At 36.8% G+C, this 22,374-nt stretch overlaps 1 protein-coding gene across 4 annotated transcripts in view; it reads left to right on the forward strand.

The window, feature by feature from the left end:
- AP3B1 (adaptor related protein complex 3 subunit beta 1) overlaps positions 1-22,374 on the forward strand; it is a 294,984-nt gene that overhangs the window by 15,952 nt on the left and 256,658 nt on the right. For all 4 annotated transcript variants that reach the window (XM_050795644.1, XM_050795645.1, XM_050795646.1 and 1 more), the window contains exon 2: positions 15,470-15,545. In XM_050795644.1, coding sequence (XP_050651601.1) covers positions 15,470-15,545 — 76 coding nt within the window. The remainder of the gene's footprint in view (positions 1-15,469; positions 15,546-22,374) is intronic.

Here is a 22,374-nt window from a genome sequence, read left to right on the forward strand (position 1 = left end):
ACCCCATCTCTACTAAAAATACAGAAATTAGCCGGGCATTACATGCTTGTAGTCCCAGCTACTCAAGAGGCTGAGGCAGGAGAATTGCTTGAACCTGGGAGGCGGAGGTTGCAGTGAGCCAAGACTGCACCAGTGCACTCTAGCCTGGGTGATGGAGCAAGACTCCATCTCAAAAAAAGAAAGGAAAAAAAAAAAAAAAAAGGAAGAGAAAAGTCTATGAGCAATGTAGTGATGGTTTGGACTCTGTTTAGGTGGGTGTGAAGAGGAAGAAAAGTAAATTATGAAAGAGGGATTTATATGTAGGACTGAGTTACCCACTAGATTTGGGTGAGGAGAGGGGGAACAATCAGTACTTCAAGATTTCAAGCTTGAGGGGAAGACCATTCTGACTGAAATGAGTGGCTGAAAGGACATTTGGAAAGTGGGAAGCACATTTTCATTGGTGATGTTGAACTGTAATTACGAGGGGCAGAGCTGTAGACATATTTGAGAATGTATTGAGATGAGAGCAATATAGTTGCCTACAATTAAATAATTGCACTTTTCATTATATTGAATCAAATTCTGTCAAAGCTGTATTCTTGAGATGTGTGTGGTTATTGAAAAGGTCAATATTGAAAATACTTAGAAATAAAAAAAAATGAAAACATAGTATCTGAAGTACATTAACCCAAAATAATGTGAGCAGTTTTTACTATAAAAGGAATACAGTTGGCTACTGTGCTAATAATCAGAGGAATGCAAACATCCTTCCTATGTTCTATTATGAAATAATGGTGATAATAGAGGGTAGTTTTTGTTATACACTCGTGCATCGTGGAGTGATGCAGATACATTCCGAGAAATGTGTCGTTAGCAGATTTCTTCCTTGTGTAAGCATGGTAGAATGTACTTACACAAACCTGGATGATATAGCCTACTAAACACTGAGGCTACATGGTATAGGCTATTGCTCCTAGGCTATAAACCCGTAAGGGTGTTTACTATACTCCATACCATAATTGTAACATGATGATAAGTATTGTAATTATAACACGGTGGTATTCCTGTATCTAAACATATTTATGCATAGGAAGAGAACAGTGAGAATGGGGTATTATAACTGTATGGAACCACCATCCTATATGTGGTCTGTCATTGACTGAAGTGTTGTTATGTTGTGCATAACTGTACTTTTATCTGGCAAAGTAAAAGTGGGCAACCCTGTGTTATTAGCTAGAATATTTGTTGAAATTTTACCTGGTCCCTAAAATCCAGAAGTCTAGGACACCCTTCTGAATATTTGAGCTTACCACCTTTAGGGACAATACGAATTTTACAAATACTTTAATAGTATCAAAATAGGCAACTCATATTTAACATTACATATTATAGAAATGCTGTTAACATTTCTATAATGTTAATTATAAGAAATTAAATAAAGTTAGAAACATGTAGTTCTTATGAATAGCTTCTGCCTATTTGACAATATCAACCTTAAAAACAGATTGGTTTGCTCAAGGTCAGTAGCTTTTTTTTATTTTTTATTTTTAAAGAGAATATGTGGTTAAGTGCCTGAAAGGCAGGGTTTTTTTTGTGTTTGTGTAAGCACATATACACACACATACACACAGGGTCCCATCTATTTTGATATTTTGTATATTACTTAAATAATTTTGGATGATAGTGACTGCAAATGATTTTTTTCTTAGCATTCTTAGTATTGTAAAACTGTTTTTCATTCATGTAGCAAAACTATGTAAGTTTCAGTATAGTTTGGTCAATAGGATAAGTTTATGTTTCAAAAATGTAAAACAACACATGGAAATAAGTTAGTGTTTTAAAAATAAATTATAATGGGATAATTAACAATAGATTTTTTTTTTTTTTTTTTTTTTTTTTGAGACAGAGTTTTGGTCTTATTGCCCAGGCTGGAGTGCAGTGGCACGATCTTGGTCCACTGCAACCTCCACCTCCTGGGTTCAAGCAATTCTCTTGCCTCAGCTTCCCGAGTAGCTGGGATTACAGGCATGTACCACCATGCCCGGCTAATTTTGTATTTTTAGTAGAGATAGGGTTTTGCCTTGTTGGTCAGGCTGGTCTCGAGCTCCCGACCTCAGGTGCTCCACCTGCCTTGGCCTCCCAAAATGCTAGGATTACAGGCACGAGCCAGTGTGCCTGGCCGATAATTGTTTTTCAGTGATAGCACACTTTAAAATAATCACATGAAACCTAAGTGATTTGCACTTTTAGATTCTATTCCTGTCAAGTACGAATTTGTAGGACTTTTTTTTCTGTTTCTGGTTCTACGTAGCCTTCATCAGGAAACTTGGTGGGACCATGTGACTTAAAAAACATTGTGGTAAAAAACACATAACATTAAATTTACTATCTTAACTATTTTTGAGTGTACAGTTTCAGTAGTGTTAAGTATATTCACATTGTCGTGCTACAGATATCTAGAACTGTTTCATCTGTAATACTGCCCTGTGACTTTTTAAAAACTAATTTTTTTTTACTGAGATTTCCAAGTGCTTCAGGGACAAAGCTTATCTAGGGTAGAGATTGCATATTGGTTTCCTGAATTCCCTATACAGAATGCTGATCCAAACTCATCAGGTGGAAAACTTGCCTTCTGTGGCCCTGGAAAGTTGTTGTTGTTGTTGTTTTTTAAAGAATTTAAAAATTAATCTAGCTTTGAGTTGGCATATCTTATTAACACAGTTGTAGAAAAGTTATATTTCCTCTACAATAGTTTATGAATTTCTTGGAGGAAAATCTAATACTAATATTCAAACTTGATGCACAAACGGATTCTTTGGCATGTTTGTGTGTATGCCCATCTGTTACTGTGGCACCATGCCTATTATTACCGTGGCATGCCAATAGCAGTGAGCCATGTGAGCCAACAAAGATGAATTGTTTGGACGGAATACACTATTCTGTAATACTAATTAATTTTGAGCTGATGAATCTACATGAGATAATGTTAACCAAATACAGTCAAAGTAATGTCAGTGAAAATAAAATTTATTTTGACTTATACAGAAGTGTATCACAGATGTTTTAGACTACCATTGAGAATAATTAGGATCAGTGTTTACTATGGTTCTAGTGATCAGTTTTCTTTTCATAAAAATTTTGAGTTTAAAAGAAAAATTATTGTTGTGATTATAGGTTAAGTAGGAAGGGGGATGACACTCCAGGTTATGGATTTTATACCTTTTATAAGTGTTACTTTATAGTTCTTGAAATATATTCTTTTTTTTTTTTTTTCTGAGACAGAGTCTCACCCTGTCACCCAGGCTGGAGTGCAGTGGCACGATCTCGGCTCACTGCAGCCTCAACCTCCTAGGCTGATCCTCCCACTTCAGCCTCCTGAGTAGCTGGGCCCACAGGTGTATACCACCATGCCTGGCTAATATATATATATATTTAAGTCCTATATATATATAAGTCATATATATACCTATATATACATGTATATAGGACTTAAATATATGTAATATATATAAATTTTATATAATATATATTTAAAAATACATGTTTTTCTTCTGTAGAGATGAGGTCTCCCTATGTTGCCCAGGCTGTTCTTGAACTCCTGGGCTTAAGCAATCCTCCTGCCTCTGCATCCCAAAGTCTTGGGATTGCAGGCATGAGCCACAGTGACCAGCCATTGAAATATATTCTTAATATAGTCAGCTTTATAGCAGAAATTGACAGTGCAGTATGGTGAATGGGAAGAATATTGAATTTTAAAACAAGATTGAAATTTAATTCCTTGCTTTGCCATTCCCTGGTTTTATGACGATATACATAAAAGGCATGTGATTTTAGAATTTCTCACATGTTGTGTAATCTTGTACTTATGTTACCTTTATATATTCTGAGCCTTGGTTTACTTATCTATTAAGTGGGAACAATAATAGCTACACACACTTCATGGAGACTTTGTGATACTAAAATAAGACAGTGTTATAAACTTCAGAAAATAATACCACTACCATGGAGCTCAGTAAGTTAATAATATGTTAAACGCAAGACATGTTAGTGGTAAATTAGTCAATGATGTGGAAAGGATATAACTTCCAATCCCATATCCCATACCTCCCATTCATATGTAACTACAAAGAACAAGTTCTTATGTGTCCTTTCAGAAAATTTTTTTAAAAATTAAATGATCCTATGTATACTATTCTCTATGTATCTTGCTTTTCACCTGGTATATTTTAAAGATCTTTCGTATCAACATATAATACTATTTTAATCTTTTAAACAAGCAATCCCCAAACCAGCAGTCCCCAGGGACCTGTTTCGTGGAAAACAGTTTTTCCACGGAAAGGAGTGGGGGTTGGTTTGGGGATGAGACTGTTCCATCTTAGATCAGGCATTAGATTCTCATAAGGAGCTTGCAACCTAGAATCCCTCGCATGCACAGTTTACAAGAGGGTTTGCACTCCTGTGAGAATCTAATGCCATTGCTAATCTGACCGGAGGCGGAGCTCAGGCAGTAATACTCCTCATCTGCCACTTGTCTGCTATGTGACATCCTGGTTTCTAACAGGCCTCAGATGGGTAATGGTCTGTGGCCTGGGGGTTGGGGACCCCTGTTTTAAACCTCTGTGTAATACATAGTTCCTCATAATTAATTAGTCCCCTTTTGGAGGGGCATTTGATTGATTTCACTTTTCATCACACATAAACAATATTTCAACATAAGTTTTTGCATACCTGTGTGAATTTATCTATTTGTAGGAAAAAAGTTTTACAGGAAATCTCATAGAGCCACTGACATAGTTGAGTTTATATATGTTGAGGCATAAAATTTGTAACAGGCAGAAAGTTCCTTTTCACTGTTTAAAAGCGCTGTAAACCAAAAACGCCACTTCGTATAGAAGATTAAGATTAGGGGAGTCTCAGAAGCAATAAAAGGAAACATTGACAAATATATTACTGAAGAGTCACATTCTAGAAGACATTCCTAATCTCCTGAGCAAAGGTAAAACATACTTCCTGCTGCCTACCAAGAGACCAAGTAGCTGAGGGCATTGATAAAGGTCATGGCAAATATGAAGATGTCCTGTGATGTATGTATGACATCATGGCTTTTAATCCGCATGTGAATGATATGAAGACATGGAAGATATATGCTTGGCTTTTAACTTTTATTGGGATCATGGATCCTTTTGAGACTTTACAGTGAAAGAGTTTTTCTGTATCTTTCTAAGAAACAAGTTTAGTATATAGCCTGCTTTCATTTGTTTTTTCAACTAATGTTTATTATGTATCTGTTATGGATTGGTAAGGAATGTAATCTGCTTCAGCCTACGTTTAGAGGCCCTTCATAGATCTTCTTTTGGGTTCTTTATAGCCACGTTTGTTCTTGCCCTGTTATGTTGTATAATTTCTTTGGTTGTCTCCTTGTACTTTGAGACCTCAGATCACTTATCCATGGAGGTCTTTTGTGATCATCCAGTCTTACTTTATTGCATTCCTTATTTTAATTGTGTACTACTTACCTGATCTTTCTTTATGTTTTTCTTCCTCCGTTTTCTTCCTTCTCTGCCTCCCTCTCTCCCTCTTTCCCTCCCTCCTTTCTCCTTTTTTCCTGTCATTCCCCTTAAACTCCCTTCCACTAATTCCTTGTTTGTTAAAATTGAAGTCCTACAATATCAGGGACTCCAATATTTAGAGCAGCTTCTGGCATATAATGGGTGTTGGATAAATAAATGTGCTAGGCCCAGTGATAAGTGCTTTATGATTTTATTAAGTCTTCATGACAACCTATTTGAAATAGACATCAGCTTTTAGTTTTGTCGATTTTTCTCTATTGTAGTTTTGTTTCATAGAGGCTTTGTGATGTTAAAATAAGATATAAGCTTCAGAAAATAATACCAGGTAGCTAAATAAGTTAATAATATACTATAAATGCAAAACATGTTAGTTTCTTATTAAATTCTTCTTGTATCTTTATTATTTTGTTACTTGTACTTTGAGTTCAATTTACTGTTTTTTTTCCTACCTTTCTGAGATAGAAACTTAGATCATTGATTTTTAATCTTTCTGATTTTGTATTGCAATTAGAAATATAAATTTGCTTCTTTTTTTTTTTTCCTCAGGGACAGGGTTTTGCTCTGTCACTCGTGTTGAAGTGAAATGGTATGATCTTGGCTCACTGCTGCCTCAGCTTCCCAGACTCAAGTGGGCCTCCTACCTCAGCCTCCTGAGTAGCTGGCATTAAAGGCACATGCCACCATGCCTGACTAATTTTTTGATTTTTTTGTGTTAAAGGGTCTTGCTGTGTTGCCCAGGCTGGTCTTGAACTCCTGGACTCAAGCAATCCTCCCACCTCAGCCTCTTGAGTAACTAGGACTATAGGTGTGTGCCACCAAGCCCAACTAATTTTTTGATTTTTTGGTGGAAGTAGTGTCTTGTTATGTTGCCTAGGCTGGTCTTGAACTGCTGAGCTGAAGCAATCCTCCTACCTTGGTCTCCCAAAATACTGGGCTTACAGGCATGAGTCACCTCCCCCTGCCTAAATTTGCTTCTAAATATTGCTTTAGCTGCATCCCACAAGTTATGAAATTTTGGACTTTGTCAATTCACAAAGTATGCTGCAGGCTGGCATGATGACTCACACACTTGCAATCCCAGCATTTTGGGAGGCTGAGGTGGGAGGATTGCTTGAGTTCAGAAGTTCAAGATCAGCCTGGACAACATAGGGAGACCCTATCTCTACAAAAAATAAGGTAGCACATCCCTGTAGTCCCAGCTACTTGGGAGGCAAGGTAGCACATCCCTGTAGTCCCAGCTACTTGGGAGGCTGAGGTGGGAGGATCTCGTGAGCTTAGGAGTTTGAGGCTGCAGTGAGCTGTGATCATACCTCTCCACTCCAGCCTGGGCAGTAGAGTGAGACCCTGTCTCAAAAAAAAAAAAACAAAAAAAAAACAAACCAATATGTGAGCTCTTTTTAGTTTTTATTTTTTTAATTATTGGTTTCTATTTAGATTCCGCATACTCTGATTCTTATACCTTTCAAATTTCCTGAAACCTTATCCAGCATATAGTCTGTTTTGGTAAATGTCCTATGTACAATTGAAAAGAATGTTTATTCTGCAGTTGTTGGATATACTATTCCATGCTTGTAAGTTTAAGTTGTTTAATTGTGTTGTTCAAATTTTGTACACCTTTATTGAATTTTTCGTCTGCTTGTTCGGCTAATTACTGAGAGGTGTGTTAAAAGTGCCAACCATGGCCAGGCATGGTGGCTCAGGCCTGTTATCCCATCACTTTGGGAGGCCGAGGCAGGTGGATCACGAGGTCAGGAGATTGAGACCATCTTGGCCAACATGGTGAAACCTGTCTCTACTAAAATACAAAAAATTAGCTGGGCGTGGTGGCGCGTGCCTGTAATCCCAGGTACTTGGGAGGCTGAGGCAGGGGAATTGCTTGAACTCGGGAGGCAGAGGTTGCAGTGAGCTGAGATTGCGCCACTGCACTCCAGCCTGGTGACAGAGCAAGACTCTGTCTCAAAAAAAAAAAAAAAAAAATTGCCAATCATGATTATGAATGTGTGTTTTTCTTCCATTAGTCTGTCAGCATTTGCTTTATATATGGAAATTGCAAATTTAGAATCCATATAAATTGCATATAAATGTAAAATTATTTTCGTTTTGAAATGATACCCTATATCCAGGCAGCAGATCTTCAGCTTTTATTTGTTTGAAAACCACTTCATTTCACCTTTAGTGAAATAAAGGATATTTTTAATATCCTGGGTATAGAATTCTATGTGGGCATTCTTTTCTCTTCCAGCCCTTTAAATATGTCATTCTGATATCTTTTGGCCTTTATAATGTCTGTTGAAATGTTATTCCTTTTAAGGTAGGGGCCAACAAACCACCTATCTGTTTATGTACATAAAGTTTAATTAGAATACAACCATGTCCATTTGTTTATATATTACCTATAGATGCTTTCATTGTACAATAGCAGAATTGAGTAGTTACATCAGAGATGGTATATGACTGGTAAAACTTAAAATATTTACTGTCTGGCCCTTTATGTTTGTTGACTCCTGTCTCAAGGTAATTTTCTGGATGCTTAAAAAAAAAAAAAGAAAAGAAAAAAGAGATAGGGTCTCACCCAGGCTGAGTGCAGTGGTGTAATCATAGCTCACTGCAGCCTTGAACTCCTGGGCTCAAACAATCCTCCTGCCTCAGCCTTCTGAGTAGCTAGGACTATAGGTGCACACCATCATGCCCAGCTAATTTTTTAAAAAATATATTTTTTATAGAGACTGGGTCTCACTATGTTGTGCACAGGCTGGTCTTGAACTCCTGGCCTTAAGCAATCCTCTTGCCTTGGCCTCACAAAGTGCTCAATTATAGGCATGATCCACCTTGCTCAGCCTCTGGATGCTTTTAAGATTTTTCTCATTGTTTCTTGTTTTCAGCAGTTTGACTATGCTGTACCTGGTGTAGTTTTATGTTTGTCCTTTTTTTCTAAGATTTTTAAATATGTGGGTTTATGTCTTTCATAGGTTCAGAACAATTCTTAACCATTATCTCTTGAAATACTGCTTTTGTTTCATACTCTCTCTTTTCTCTTTGGGACTCTAATTAGAGGTATGTTAGAAATTTTAACTTTATCTCATATGCCTCTGATGCTCTTCTATTTTTTCCATTCTTTTATTTCTCTGTGCTTCAATTTGTATATTTTCTCTTGACCTGCCTTGAAGTTCAATAATCCTTTTTTTCTCCTATTTCCAGTTTGCCATTATACCTATCTAATGAGTTCTTAATTTCAGATACTGTATTTTCCAGTTCTGAATGTCCATTTGATTGTTTTGTATGGATTCTACTTCTTGTTGATTTCTGTATTGTTTCATCTGTTTTGTCTGTCTTTTCTACATTTTCCTGACCCTATTAGTTGTAATTATTTTAAAATCCCTGTGTGATAACTGGTATCTGAGTCACTCATGGATCGGCTCCTGTTTTTTTTTTTTTCTTTTTTGGGTGGGGGTAATTTCTTCCTGTTTTTAGTATGTCTTGTAAGTTTTGATCAGATGCTAAGTATTTAGGATAAAAATGATTGTTGAAGCTTTGGGTGATAGCTTCTTCCATACAAGGCTGGGTTTTTGTTTTTGTTTTTTTTTCCAGCCGAGCAAATAGAATGTAAGCAGATCATTCTGATCTTGTCAAAGCTCAGTTTTAGACTTGTTAAGGTCTTGTTTATGGAACTTCTTACGCTCCTCGGGCATCTTCCTTAGCACTCTTTGTGGCCCTTCAGTAATCTTAATGGAAAGTCCAAAGTCCAGGGCACTCACCAAATCCTGTCTTCTGAGGACAGACTTGATTTCTAGCTTCTCTTCCCAATAATGTGTGGTTGCTGAAATCTCTGCTTAGGTATTTCACCTCCCAGCTGCTGTTTTTTGCTGTGTTTCCTGGAATCTTGCCTTAAGAATTGTAGCCAGCATTTTGCACACAGATTTTTGTGTACCTTATCTCTGGTTCCCTCCTCTGTAATTTTGTCCTTCAAGTGTCAGTCACTCTGGCAGCCCTGGACTTCAACATTTGTCTTCTCAAGTTATTAAGACTATGACTTCTCCTTGAGTTCTATTCTCCCACATGGCAATTTGGGAAATGTACTGGGGGAAAAAGCTGGTGTGAATGAGGAGCTCTTTTTTAAAAATTTTTTTCCCTTGAGAGAGACAGGGTCTTACTCTGTCACCCAGGCCGCAGAGCAGTGGCATCATCACGGTTCATTGCAGCCTCACCCTCTTGTGCTCAAGATTCTCCCACTGTGTCTTCTGAGCGCTGGGATTATAGGCGCATGCCACCACACCTGGCTCCTTTTTGTATTTTTAGTAGACATGGGATTTCACCATGTTGCCCAGGCTGGTCTCAAACTCCTGAGCTCAAGCTATCCACTAGCCTTGGCCTCCCAAACTGCTGGGATTATATTAATAGGTGTGAGCCACTTGTCCTGGCCTAGGAGCTCACTTTTTGTGCTTCTCTTCTTTCAAGGATCATGGCCCCTTAAGAGTACTTGTATGTGTGTATACGTATATGCACACATATACACACATATATGTGTGTATATATGTATGTATTTCAGCTTTTATAGTTATTTTCTGTGTCAGGTTTAGTTTTTTATAAGCTACAGTGTCATGGACAGATATGGAAGTTCCTACAGTTGATATTCTGAATGTAGCAGCCAGAATGATCCTGTTAAACAATAGATCATGACTCTCCTCTGTTCAAAACCTGCAGTTCTTTATTTATTCAGAGTTAACACCAAAAACCTTTAGAGTTATTTGACCTGCTTGTATTCTTTCACCTGAGTGCTTATCCTCCCTGCCCCACTTTGCTCCCCATGATATCTGCATAACTAACTCTCTTATTTGAAAATCTTTGTTCAGATGTCACTTTACTCAAACCATTCTATTAAAATTGCCTCCTTCTTTCCTTTCTGTATCCTCTTGCTCTGTATTTTTTTCCCCTATGTCACCCCATGATTTAAAAATGTCTTATGTATTATGTTTCTTGTTTCTTTTACTTAATAGAATGAAATCCCTATGAGGGCAAGGGTTTTTCCTGTCATTTTTGTTCATTGCTGTGTCGCAAATGCGAATGGAGAACCAGATGAGAATAGAGCTTCAGAAACTAAAGGAGGAGGGAATTTCAAGATGGAAGAGTAGTGGTCATATGTATCAGATGTCAACAGAAAGAGCCAAACTTTGTAAAATAATTGAAGAGGTTTATTCTGAGCCAAATATGAGTAACCATGACCTCAAGAGATCCTGAGAACATGTGCCCAAGGTGGTTGGGTTACAGCTTGATTTTATATGTTTTAAGGAGACATATGACATCGGTTAGTACATGTGAGGTATACATTGGCTCAGTTGGGAAAGGCATGACAGCTTGAAGCAGGGGGCTTACAGGTTATAGGTGGATTTAAAGATTGTCTGATTGGCAATTAGTTGAAAGAGTTAAGCTCTTATCGAAAAACCTGGGATCAAGAGAAAGGTGTGGCTGGGTTAGGATAAAGGACTGTAGAGACCAAGGTTCTTAGGAAGTCTCTTAGGTGGCTGCCCTTAGAGACAGTAGATGGCAAGTGTTTCTTATTCAGATCTTTAAAAGGTGCTGGACTCCCAGTTAATCTCTTTAGAATTGTTAGAGCCTGGAAGGGGAAACTGTGTTAATAGAGATTCTTTACAGATGCAGATTTTTTTCCACAAAAGGCTGCTTTGCAGGGCTGGTTCAAAAATATGGCAAAGAAGCATATTTTGGAGTAAAATATTTTGATTGCCTTCTTTATATGTCATGTGACGTTATGCTAGAGTCAGGTTGGAAAGTAAACCACATTATATGGGGTTAAATTAAAACCCATCTGATGAGAATTTATGGTTTGTAGGGCATGACTCCTCATGCCTCTTAGGAATTTGGGCAAGAGAGAAAAACGGTCAGTTTAGTCCTCACAAGTACAGAGGAATAATCTGAAACTATTCATGAGATTTTACCTTGGATTTTTAAATTAAGAGGTTATTTGTTACCCTGTATGACAGACATTTTAAATTAAGGGTAAATGAGATTACCAAGAGTTGAGGAAGTGTCTGTAGGCTTTTTTCTTTTTAATCTTGTGAACAGTATAGGAGGAATATTCATATTTATTTGGATAATATATGATTCTGACTTTTAGAAAGTTTGTTTTTCGTTTTTTGAGATGCAGTTTCAGTCTTGTTGCCCAGGCTGGAGTGCAATGGCACCATCTCAGCTCACTGCAACCTCCGCCTCCCGGGTTCAAGCAGTTCTCCTGCCTCAGCCTCCCAAATAGCTGGGATTACAGGCATGTGCCACCATGTCTGGCTAATTTTGTATTTTTAGTAGAGATGGGGTTTCTCCATGTTGGTCAGGCTGGTCTCAAACTCCCAACCTCAGGTGATCCTCCCACCTCAGCCCCTCAAAGTGCTGGGATTACAGGCGTGAGCTACTGTGCCCAGCCTAGAAAGTTAATAGATGAGTGAGGAGGTAAAGACACTAGCAATGGAGTTTTTTGTTTCTATTCACTGTTGCATTTATTAAGTGGATGCTTTGTGCCAAAAGTTTTCCTGCTGTATTACCTCATGATTTTAAAATTTCTTACTTATTATGTTTGCTGTTTCTTTTACTTAATAGAATGAAATCCCCGTGGGGGCAAGGGTTTTTCTGTCATTTTTGTTCATTGCTGTGTCACAAATGCGAATGGAGAACCAGATGAGAATAGAGCTACAGAATCTAAAGGAGGAGGGAATTTCAAGATGGAAGAGTAGTGGTCATGTGTGTCAGATGTCAACAGAAAGAGCCAAAGTTCTGAGCACTCTCCAGCTTAGATCCTAAGTGAACTGGAAATGTTCCTAAGCCTTAATGTTTTGCACAAAAACATTATGAGGGCCACTCCCTTTGGCTACATAGCACTGGGAAATGGTAAGTTCTGACTCTGTTTCCAGCGTTTTTTCCTGCACATCCATTCATATTTGCAGTGCACCACTTTGATAGTAGCATCTTTTATTGGAGTGGTTCTCTATGCTTAAAGAGGTACCTGTGTTTTGGAAATTTTTGGCAGGACTCCATAAAGGTCCAACCTTTTATACATCCTTTTTTGGGTATGTATCTCTGATTGGAAATTGCTATTCCTTATCAGTTTTCCAGTCCATCATTCCTGGATGTAAGTTTTAGGTGTTGCTTTCTATGGTACACAAATTTTGTGTACCATAATTTTGAGGAAAAAGAAGGTAACTTTGTAGTGTGGGGCTCTCAAATGGTAAAGGTTCTTTCTTTTTTCTTTTTAAAATTTCCAGTCCAATATAGATGGATACTTCTACAAAATACAATAAAAAATAAATTACTAGAAAAATAAAATGGACCAGGCATGGTGGCTCGTGCCTGTAATCATAGCACTTTGGGAGGCTGAGGTTGGCAGATGATCTGAGGTCAGGAGTTCGAGATAATCCTGGCCAACATGATGAAACGCCATCTCTACTTAAAATACACAATTAGCCGGCTGTGGTGATGCACACCTGTAATCCCAGCTACTCAGGAGGCTGAGGTAGGAGAATCACTTGAATCCAGGAGGCAGAGGTTGCGTGAGTCAAGATCACACTACTGCACTCCAGCCTGGGCGACAAACAAAAACATAATAAAATTAAAGAAAAATAAAATGAAAAAGGCACACAAAATAAAATACAAGCCCCCCACTTTTTAAATTAGATTCAATAAACATAAAATTACATTGTCAAATTGTTCCATCACGTTTCTCAATGTGCTTATTCTGAATTTTGGTACCTATCTCCTCATGGTTTAGTAACACAAATTTGTGAATTGGTAATGATTCTTGGACCAGACTTTCTCAGATGATACTTTGAGTAGCACTGATATAGTGTACAGTACTACATAGTCTTAATTTTCCCCTTAATTTATGTTGTCTTTAGAAAGAGTAGAAGGTTTTAATGAGTTATGGATTATAGATTTATTAAAAAGAGAGGTAATTTACACTACATAAAAACCCTAACACTTCCCTAGTTCTTATATATAACCGGTAAACTTTATTTTTCAGTTATAGTTACTAGTTCATTCTGGGGCTAAAATAAGAATGACTTTCCTGGTAATAGTAAGATTTGCCTTAACCCTTCAGTTATATATTCTCTGTCCTTTGAAACTTAAAACTGGCCTATTTTGAACATGAAAGGAAAAGTTATACCATTTAACACCACAAGATGTCACTTATGTAAAAATAAAGTTGGTATCCTAATACTCAAAGCTAGAAAGCCACAGGTAACTAGGTAAGTGAAGACACAGGTAAATTAAAAATGTATATATTTGAAACAACTATTGGTTTGCAGCAAAGAGTTGAGGAAAATATTGCTAATTCAGCATTATTTTGACTCAAATATTGATATTTAGCAAAACAATTGGTATCTAAGATTTATGCAGTAATACATGTTAACCGGTCATATTTGAATCTACGTAATGAAGAAGGTAGACCTAAAAGAACTTAATAAAAGTTAATATATTTTGAAGGTAAAGTAGGTGTTACGGTATTAACTTTTCTAAATCTTTACTGTTCTGGTGACAGGCAAAGAGGAATTTAGGAAGAAACATGTAATTTATATCAGAATTTTAAATAGATCCTTACGACATATGTGAGAAGTTCAACATTACATCAGGCTGAAACAGTGCCTAGGATTTTTCTTGTCTCTTCTCTGAACCTCAGAGTTATTAGTTTCTCTGCCTGTGTTAATGCAGTATTTGTTGTTGAAGACTAGCTTTTCTGTTAAACATGAAGAGCAAAACCTTTAGCTTTAATATTGAGATTCCGTTTTCTTGTTTTTAGTTCCAGAGAGCAGGTGCTTGTTCTGGGCACTCTGGGAATTTGGGCTTTAGATGAGCAAACCAAGTTTCCATTAGTTTATGAGTAAGACTATGCCTGGAATTAGAGGTTGGGCTGTTCTAAAAATTGACACTTCATTCCTCTTCATTGGTCACTTCTCTCTCCAGATAAAACTGGTAGAGGAGAATAATGGGACACTTTTGGGGAACAGAAAAGGGGAACAAGCAGGAGAAAATTATTTTCTTCGTTTTTTGTCATGTATGTGTGTGACCACATTTCCTTTCTATTTAGTTCCTATCTAATTCCTTTTTTTTTCTTACCTAACTTCAGTAAAATTTTTTTAAAGGTTTCTTTTAGGGTTTAGGATTTTCATTATAAAAGTATACATAGTCATTAAGTAAATAGGAAAATACAGCAAAAAGCAAAAGAACAAAATACAGTCACATATATGGTTAATTTCTCTCCCTTTTCTGTTACCTGTGAAATGTGAAAGAGCCTGAAAAGTTTTATGCAGGGATCCTAAATTCCTTAAGGTGAACATTTATAGTATGTTAATAGTCGTATGTTCTCCGAGACAGTTTTTATAACTGCCTCTACTGTTTAAATATTTTCAAGCTGTATTTTTGATTAGGAAGAAGTAGGTGTTTTAATTATTTAATTGCATTTTGTCTTCACTAGTGGTCACCATTGCATTTAATTTTATCAGCTGTTTGGAAAGTAAGGCTCATTTTTTTTTTCATAATAAATTTCATTGCCTTTATTCCTTTTGAAAAAAATGTGCTTAGCTTTTACTTTTTTTTTTTTCTTGCAATGACAGTTTGTAATATTTAATGCTTGTATTAGTTTGCTAGGGCTGCCATAACAAAATGCCACAGACTGGGTGGCTTAATCAGCAGAAATTAATTTTCTCACAATTAGTGCCTGGGAGTACAAGATTAAGGTGTTGGCCGGTTTGGTTTCTGATGAGGCCTCTCTCCCTGGCCTGCAGATGGCGACCTTCTTGCTGCAGTTACTTAACATTGCCCATGATATTATTTCTAATTCTTATGAAAATGATGTATTTTAAGCTACCTATTATAAAAATCAAAGTATGGATTTTTTTCCTTCTCTTTTGTAATAGGAATGAAGATCTAAAGCAAATGTTAGAGAGCAACAAAGACTCTGCTAAATTGGATGCTATGAAGCGGATTGTTGGGGTAGGTAAAATACTTGTTTACTTCAATTTTGGAAAAATGGACAAGCAGTGGTTATACTATATTAAATATATATATTAAATAATATGTTAAATACCAAGTCTAATATTCTATTTGCTGTTAATATTAACTTAGAATTTCCTGTCTAAAAATGTTAAACAAAAAGGTACATTATTGAAGTATCAAAAATCAAGAAACTTAGGTTTTAATTTTATCTTTTCTTTGTTTTAATTTCCCTGTATCTAATTTCAAGGTATTTCTACTATGAGAATGAGGTATTAGTCATTTTGAAGACAAAAGAAGATGATATACAAGCCTATTTTGACCTCCTACAAAGAGGGATACTAAAGAATGATTTTTTGTCCTTTCACAGCCTAAATGTTGTGAGCATACTTTCATCTGTTTTTCAAATTCTCTTACTACCAATAGAAAACCTTTATTCAGTTTAGAAGCCTAGAACTTCTAATAAATATTATTAAATATAAGAGCATTCACCAGTGTTCAGCTGTAAAACAAAACATAAACAATTGATTAATAAGTTATGAGGATTCTATTGCCAGAGAACTAAGGATATAATATAGTTCCTTAATTATTTTTAATTTTTTAATTTTAATTTTTTATTTTTCCAGGGTTTTAGTTGTATATACCATCTTTAGTAAAATAGGTTTGCAATTTGTGTTGCACTCTCTAGATCTCATTTGTTTTTCCACATTCACAGAGAAACTTGCTTAATTCTAGTGACTATCTGATGCTAAGGAGTTTTGCTTTTGTTTCAGTGGAATCAAATTCATAAAACCGATTTTTCTTATTAATACTATTTCTCATCACCATTGCTGATCTTATTTTCCACTTAATTTTATATAATAAGGTCAAAATTGAATACATTTGCATAATTGCATAAATAAACTACTGTAATAAGGCTATGACACAACTAAAACAATACTGTTTTCCAGCAGGCAGTGCCATCATATGAGAGCTTCAGATCTCTCTTCCTTTCTTGATATATTAAAGTCCAAATTACATTTAAGAAAGATGGTTAACAGGTATTAGCATGCTCTGTTAAAAAGTGAGGTGGTATGATAATGAAATATATTAAAGTCAAGAACTAATTGTATCTGTAGGACATCTATAATTGACTTGATCCGTGCTTTCATGTTTATGCTATTTGGCAGTGTAGGGGCAATTTTGAGGATTCCATTGTAAATTTTTGATTTGTTAATGTTATGCTTTATACATAAGAGGATTTATGGGCAGGCAGTTCTTGCTTTGCATGGCTTTTGTACACATGAATTTCAATTACTACAGTTTAGTTAAGTAACACCAATCCCCTAACAATATGGTTCAAATTTCATTTACCATGGTATATTAATTGTGTACTTGGATAATGTACAAACTTGACTGCTAGCTCTTCATTCTACAAATAACTATATAAATTACAGACATGTATCATGATCCATGACCAATCATGTCACTTCTTTCAAAATCTGTCAGCGATTGGTCACTGTGCATCTGTTACTCAGTTTATGCACAGACAACAAAGCATGTAGTTGTGTTGCCTCTTTGTCTCCCAGCAAGAAACACATGTGACATTTTACAGAAATGAATAATTGAAAGAGGCATTTGCCCAACAAACTGAAAGTACAGCAAAGAAATGAAAAGTGATAACATGTAATGAAAATCAGGTAGAATATAAATGAAGTTATACAGAAATAGCTGGCTGTGGAACTATTGACATTACAAGTTTTTAAGAGACTCTGAATTTATAGCTGGAGGAGCTTGGTAAAGGTGAGATTTTCAACCAGCATAAATGATGAAAGTGATTTTGTTGAAGAAAATGAAGCTGTCTCAGAGGAAGTTCTGCCGGCAGAAGACCTCACATTCATTAAAGGAACTTTAGGAGATAGTTGAGAACATTGAAAATGCAAAGGATAAAATGTTGGAAGCTGATCCAGACTTAGAAAGGAGCTTGATAATTTACTGAGGAATACAAAAGATACTTCCTCAGTATAATGAGTTAAACACTGATAAGAGAACAAACTCTGTTCAAACTACTCTTGATAAGTTAATTTTCTTTGCTTTTTTTTTTTAAGAGATAGGGTCTTTTTCTGTTGTCCAGGCTGGAGTACAGTGGTACAGTCATAACTCACTGTAGTCTTGAACTCCTGAGCTCAAGCGTTCCTCCCACCTCAGCCTTCTGAGTAGCAGGGACTACAGATGTGTACCACTATGCCCAGCTAATTTTTTTATTTTTATTTTTTGTAGATACAGAGTCTTGCTATATTGTCCAGGCTGGTGTAGAACTCTTAGTTTTATGTGATCTTCCCACCTCAACCTTTCAAAGTGCTGGAATTACAGATGTGAGCCAGTGTGCCTGGCCAAGTTAATTTTCAATTTTTCTAATGTTTTAAGTTATAGTATACTAAATATTGATTTTTGTGTTTTCACTTTCCCATAAATTTATAACTGACAGTAAAAGAGTTAATGTTTTGACAGAAATTTTAAATAGTATCCAGGGATTTAGTGAAATAAATTACCTTAATGGGATGTAAGAGCCATAGTTTAAAGAAATAAATAAGGGCAGTCCCTGCTTTTCTTGGTAGTGCAGGTCTATGCCCTGCAGGAATGCAAGCTGAAACCATGGAAAGAAATCTTCTTTTTTTTTTTTTTTTTTTTTTTTTTTTTGAGACACAGTGTCATTCTGTCGCCCTGGCTGGAGTGCAGTGGCACGATCTCGGCTCACTGCAACCTCCTGCAACCTCTGCCTCCCAGGTTCACGCCATTCTCCTGCCTCAGCCTCCCGAGTAGCTGATACTACAGATGTCCGCCACCACGCCCAGCTAATTTTTTGTATTTTTTAGTAGAGAAGGGGTTTCACCATGTTAGCCAGGATGGTCTCGATCTCCTGACATCATGATCCTCCCGCCTTGGCCTCCCAAAGTGCTGGGATTACAGGCGTGAGCCACCGTGCCCCACTGGAAAGAAATCTTAATAAGCCAATTGGAAAAGTTACAGTTGATCTATGATGTTTAAAATTTTTGTCAAAATAAGAAAATTAGCTGGGTATGGTGGTACATTGTTTTGAGTTAATGACTGTAATAAATAGTTTGGTATAAATCTTTCCAGACTGAGTGTTTATCCCTTCTTTCCCTTTCTTCCTTCAATAACAATGCTTTGGTTCTATGTATGCTTTAAAGGATTCAACTTGGGGCTGTTGCTTGCATCTTTTTAAAAATTATTGGGTTGGAAATTGTTTAAAAGACCAAGATTTTTCTGCAGTGTTGGTGTGCATCAGGATGAATTCCTGGTTATTGGGCCTGAGGTTTTACTGGTGATGTGACACCTATAGAACTTTAGTGGTTTTTCTATCAGTTTTGCTCCAGTGTAGTCTCTGGGATACAAAATAAGGGTCAGTTAACTTTCTGTATCTCTATTTATTCTTGGCTGTTGATTCTTAAGAGTTACAGTTGGGTCTGAAATCCTTTGAAACCTTTTCTGTCCGTTTTTGTTACCTGTGAATTAGCTAGCATCTGAATTTTATCTCATCTTTATTGCTTTAAAGAATGACCAGTGGAAATTAAAAATTAAACATAATTTCATCCTTTTCAAAAAACTAGATTTAAAAATTATGTGAATTTTTGGATCTAGATTATTATTCAATACAGTCATGCATCACTTAGAGTCATGCATGACAGGGACGCTTTCTGAGAAATGCATCCTTAGGCGGTTTGTTGTGTGAACATCATAGAGTGTACTTACACAAACCTAGTATACTTACACAAGCTTACTACACACTTAGGCTATATGACATAGTCTATTCTTCCTAGGCTGTAAATCTGTACAGCATGTTACTGTACTGAATACTGTAGGCAATTGTAACAAAATGGTAAGTATTTGTATATCTAAACATAGAAAGTTACAGTAAAGATACAGTATTGTTACTCCTGCTCTTTTTTCATTTCCATTGGGATGGAATGTCATTTTCCATACCTTTGTTTTCAGCTGATACATGTTTTTATGGGTAAAGTGTGGTTTTTTTTGTGGGCAACAAATCAGTGGGTTTTTTTTTTCATCCATTCAGCCACTCTGTGTTTTTCTGATTGGAGAGTTTAGTCCATTTATGTTAAATGTTATTTGATAATTAAGGACTTATTCCTGCTATTTTGTTATTTGTTTCCTAGTTATTTTATGGTTTTCTCTTCCTTCTTTCTTTCCTTCCTGTCTTCTTCTAGTGAAGGGATTTTCTCTGGTAGTATGATTTAGTTTTTTGTTTTTTACTTTTTCTTTATATCTTGTATGTTTTTTGGTTTGAGGTTACCAGACGCTTGCAAATACTATCTTATAATCCATTATTTTAACCTGATAGTAATTTAACACTATTTGCATAAACAAACAAGCAAAAAGAAAACTCATACAAACTCTGTGCTTTAATTTTGTCTCCTCACTTTTTAACCTTTTGTTGTTTCTGTTTATATCTTATTGTACCGTGTCCTGAAAACTTGTTGTAGTTACCATTTTTGATTGGTTCATCTTTTAGTTTTTGTACTCAGGATAAGAATAGTTTATACATCACAGTTACAGTTTTATAATATTCCTTGTTTTTCTGTGTACTTACTATTACCAGTAAGTTTTGTACCTTCAGTAAGTTTTTGTACCTAATTTATTGCTCATTAATGTCATTTTCTTTCTGATTGAAGTATTCCCTTTAGCATCTCTTGTAGGATAGGCCTGGCATTGATGAAATCCCTCAGCTTTTGTTTGGGAAAGTTTATTTCTTCTTCATGTTTGAAGCATATTTTCCCTGGATATACTATTCTTAGGTGAAAGTTATTTTTCTTCAGCACTTTTAAATATGTTAGGAAACCTTACATGTTTCCGCTGAAAAGTCTGCTGCTGCACATATTGGAGCTCCCTTGTATGTTATTTGTTCCTTTTCTCTTGCTGCTTTTAGGATCCTTTCTTTATCCTTGACCTTTGGGAATCTGATTATTAAATGTCCTAGGGTAGGCTTCTTTAAGTTAAATCTGCTGGATGTTCTATAACCTTCTTGTACCTGAATGTTGATATCTTTCTCTAGGTTTGGGAAGTTCTCTGATATTATCCCTTTGAATAAACTTTCTACCCCCATCGATGTCTTTACCTTCTCTTTAATGCCAATAACTCTTAGATTTGCCCTTTTGAGGCTGTTTTCTAGATCTTGTAGGCATGATTCATTCTTTTTTATTCTTTTTTCTTTTGTCTCCTCTGATTGTGTATTTTCAAAGAGCCTGTCTTCAAGCTCATGAATTCTTTCTTCTGCTTATCAGTTCTGCTGGTAAGAGACTCTGATGCATTCTTTAGTATATCAACTGCATTTTTCAACTCTAGAATTTCTGATTGATTCTTTTTAACTGTTTCAATCTCTTTGTTAAATTTATCTGATACAATTCTTAATTCCTTCTCTATGTTATCTTGAATTTCTTTGAGTTTTCTCAAGACAGCTATTTTGAATTCTCTATCTGAAAGGTCACATATTTCTCTTTTTCCAGAATTGGTCCCTGGTGCCTTATTTAGTTTGGTGAGGTCGTATTTTCCTGGATGGTCTTGATGTTTATAGATGTTCATCAGTTTTTGGGCATTGGAGAGTTAGGTATTTATTGTAGTCATCACAGCCTGGGCTTGTTTATGCTTATCTTTCTTGGGAAGGCTTTCTAGTATTCACAGGGACTTGGGCCCCAAGCCCAATAGTGCTGTGATTTTTGTAGCCTCATAGAGGTTGATGCTAGTAGATGTTCTTTGGTGTCTGGACATTGAAGAGTTAGGTATTTATTGTAGTCTTCACCCCCTTGGCATAATAGCCATCCTTCTTGGGAAATCTTTCCAGATGTTTGAAAGAACATGGGTGTTATAATCTAAGCTGTATTTGCTTTAGGGGGCACCCCAAGCCCAGTAACACTGTGGTTCTTGCAGACTCATAGAGGTGCTGCCTTGATGGTCTTGAAACAGATCTAGGATAATTTTCTGGGTTACCAGGCAGAGACTCTTGTTCTCTTTCCTTACTTTCTTCCAAACATACAGAGCCTCTCCTCTGTTTTGAGCTAGATAAAGCTGAGGATGGTGACATAAGCACCCCTGTGGCCACCAGTACTATATGCTGGGTCAGACTTAAAGCCAGCACAGCACTGGGTCTTGCATAAGGCCTGCTGTAACCGCTTCTTGGCTATTACCATATTTGCTCAAGGCCCTGGGGCTCCACAGTCAGCAGGTAGCAAAGCCAAACAGGCCTGTGCCCTTCCCTTAAGGGTGGCGAGGTCCCCCAGGCCCCGGATGAGTCAAGAAGTTCTGTCTGGGAGCCCTGGGAGTCAGGGACTAGAATCAGAAACCTTGGAAGTCTACCTAGTGTTCTGTTGTATTATGGCTGAGCTGGCATTCAAACCACAACGTGCAATCCTTCCCACTCTTCCCTCCCGTTTCCAAAGGCAGAGGAGCCTCAACCTGTAGCCACCACCACCCCAGGCCAGAAAGAGTACTGCCAGAGTACCCCCATAGTCCCTTAAGGCCCAAGGTCTCTTAAGTCAGCATTCACAAAAAGCTATCGGGGGTACCCTGGCAGTACTTTTCATGAATGCTGCTTGGCCTGGGACTCACCCTTCAGGGCAGTGGGCTCCCCTCTGGCCCAGGACATGTCCAGAAATGCTGTCCAAGAGCCAAGTTCTGGAATTGAGGACGCTAAGAACCCACTTGGTACTCTACCTTGCTGTGGGTGTACTGGTACCTAGGGTGCAAGACAAAGCCCCCTTTACTTTCCCCTCTGCTGTTCTCAAGCAGGAGTTTTGCCCCATATCCACCACAGCTG

This window comes from Macaca thibetana, chromosome 6 (assembly GCF_024542745.1).
Source record: "Macaca thibetana thibetana isolate TM-01 chromosome 6, ASM2454274v1, whole genome shotgun sequence".
Classification (NCBI taxonomy): domain Eukaryota; kingdom Metazoa; phylum Chordata; class Mammalia; order Primates; family Cercopithecidae; genus Macaca; species Macaca thibetana.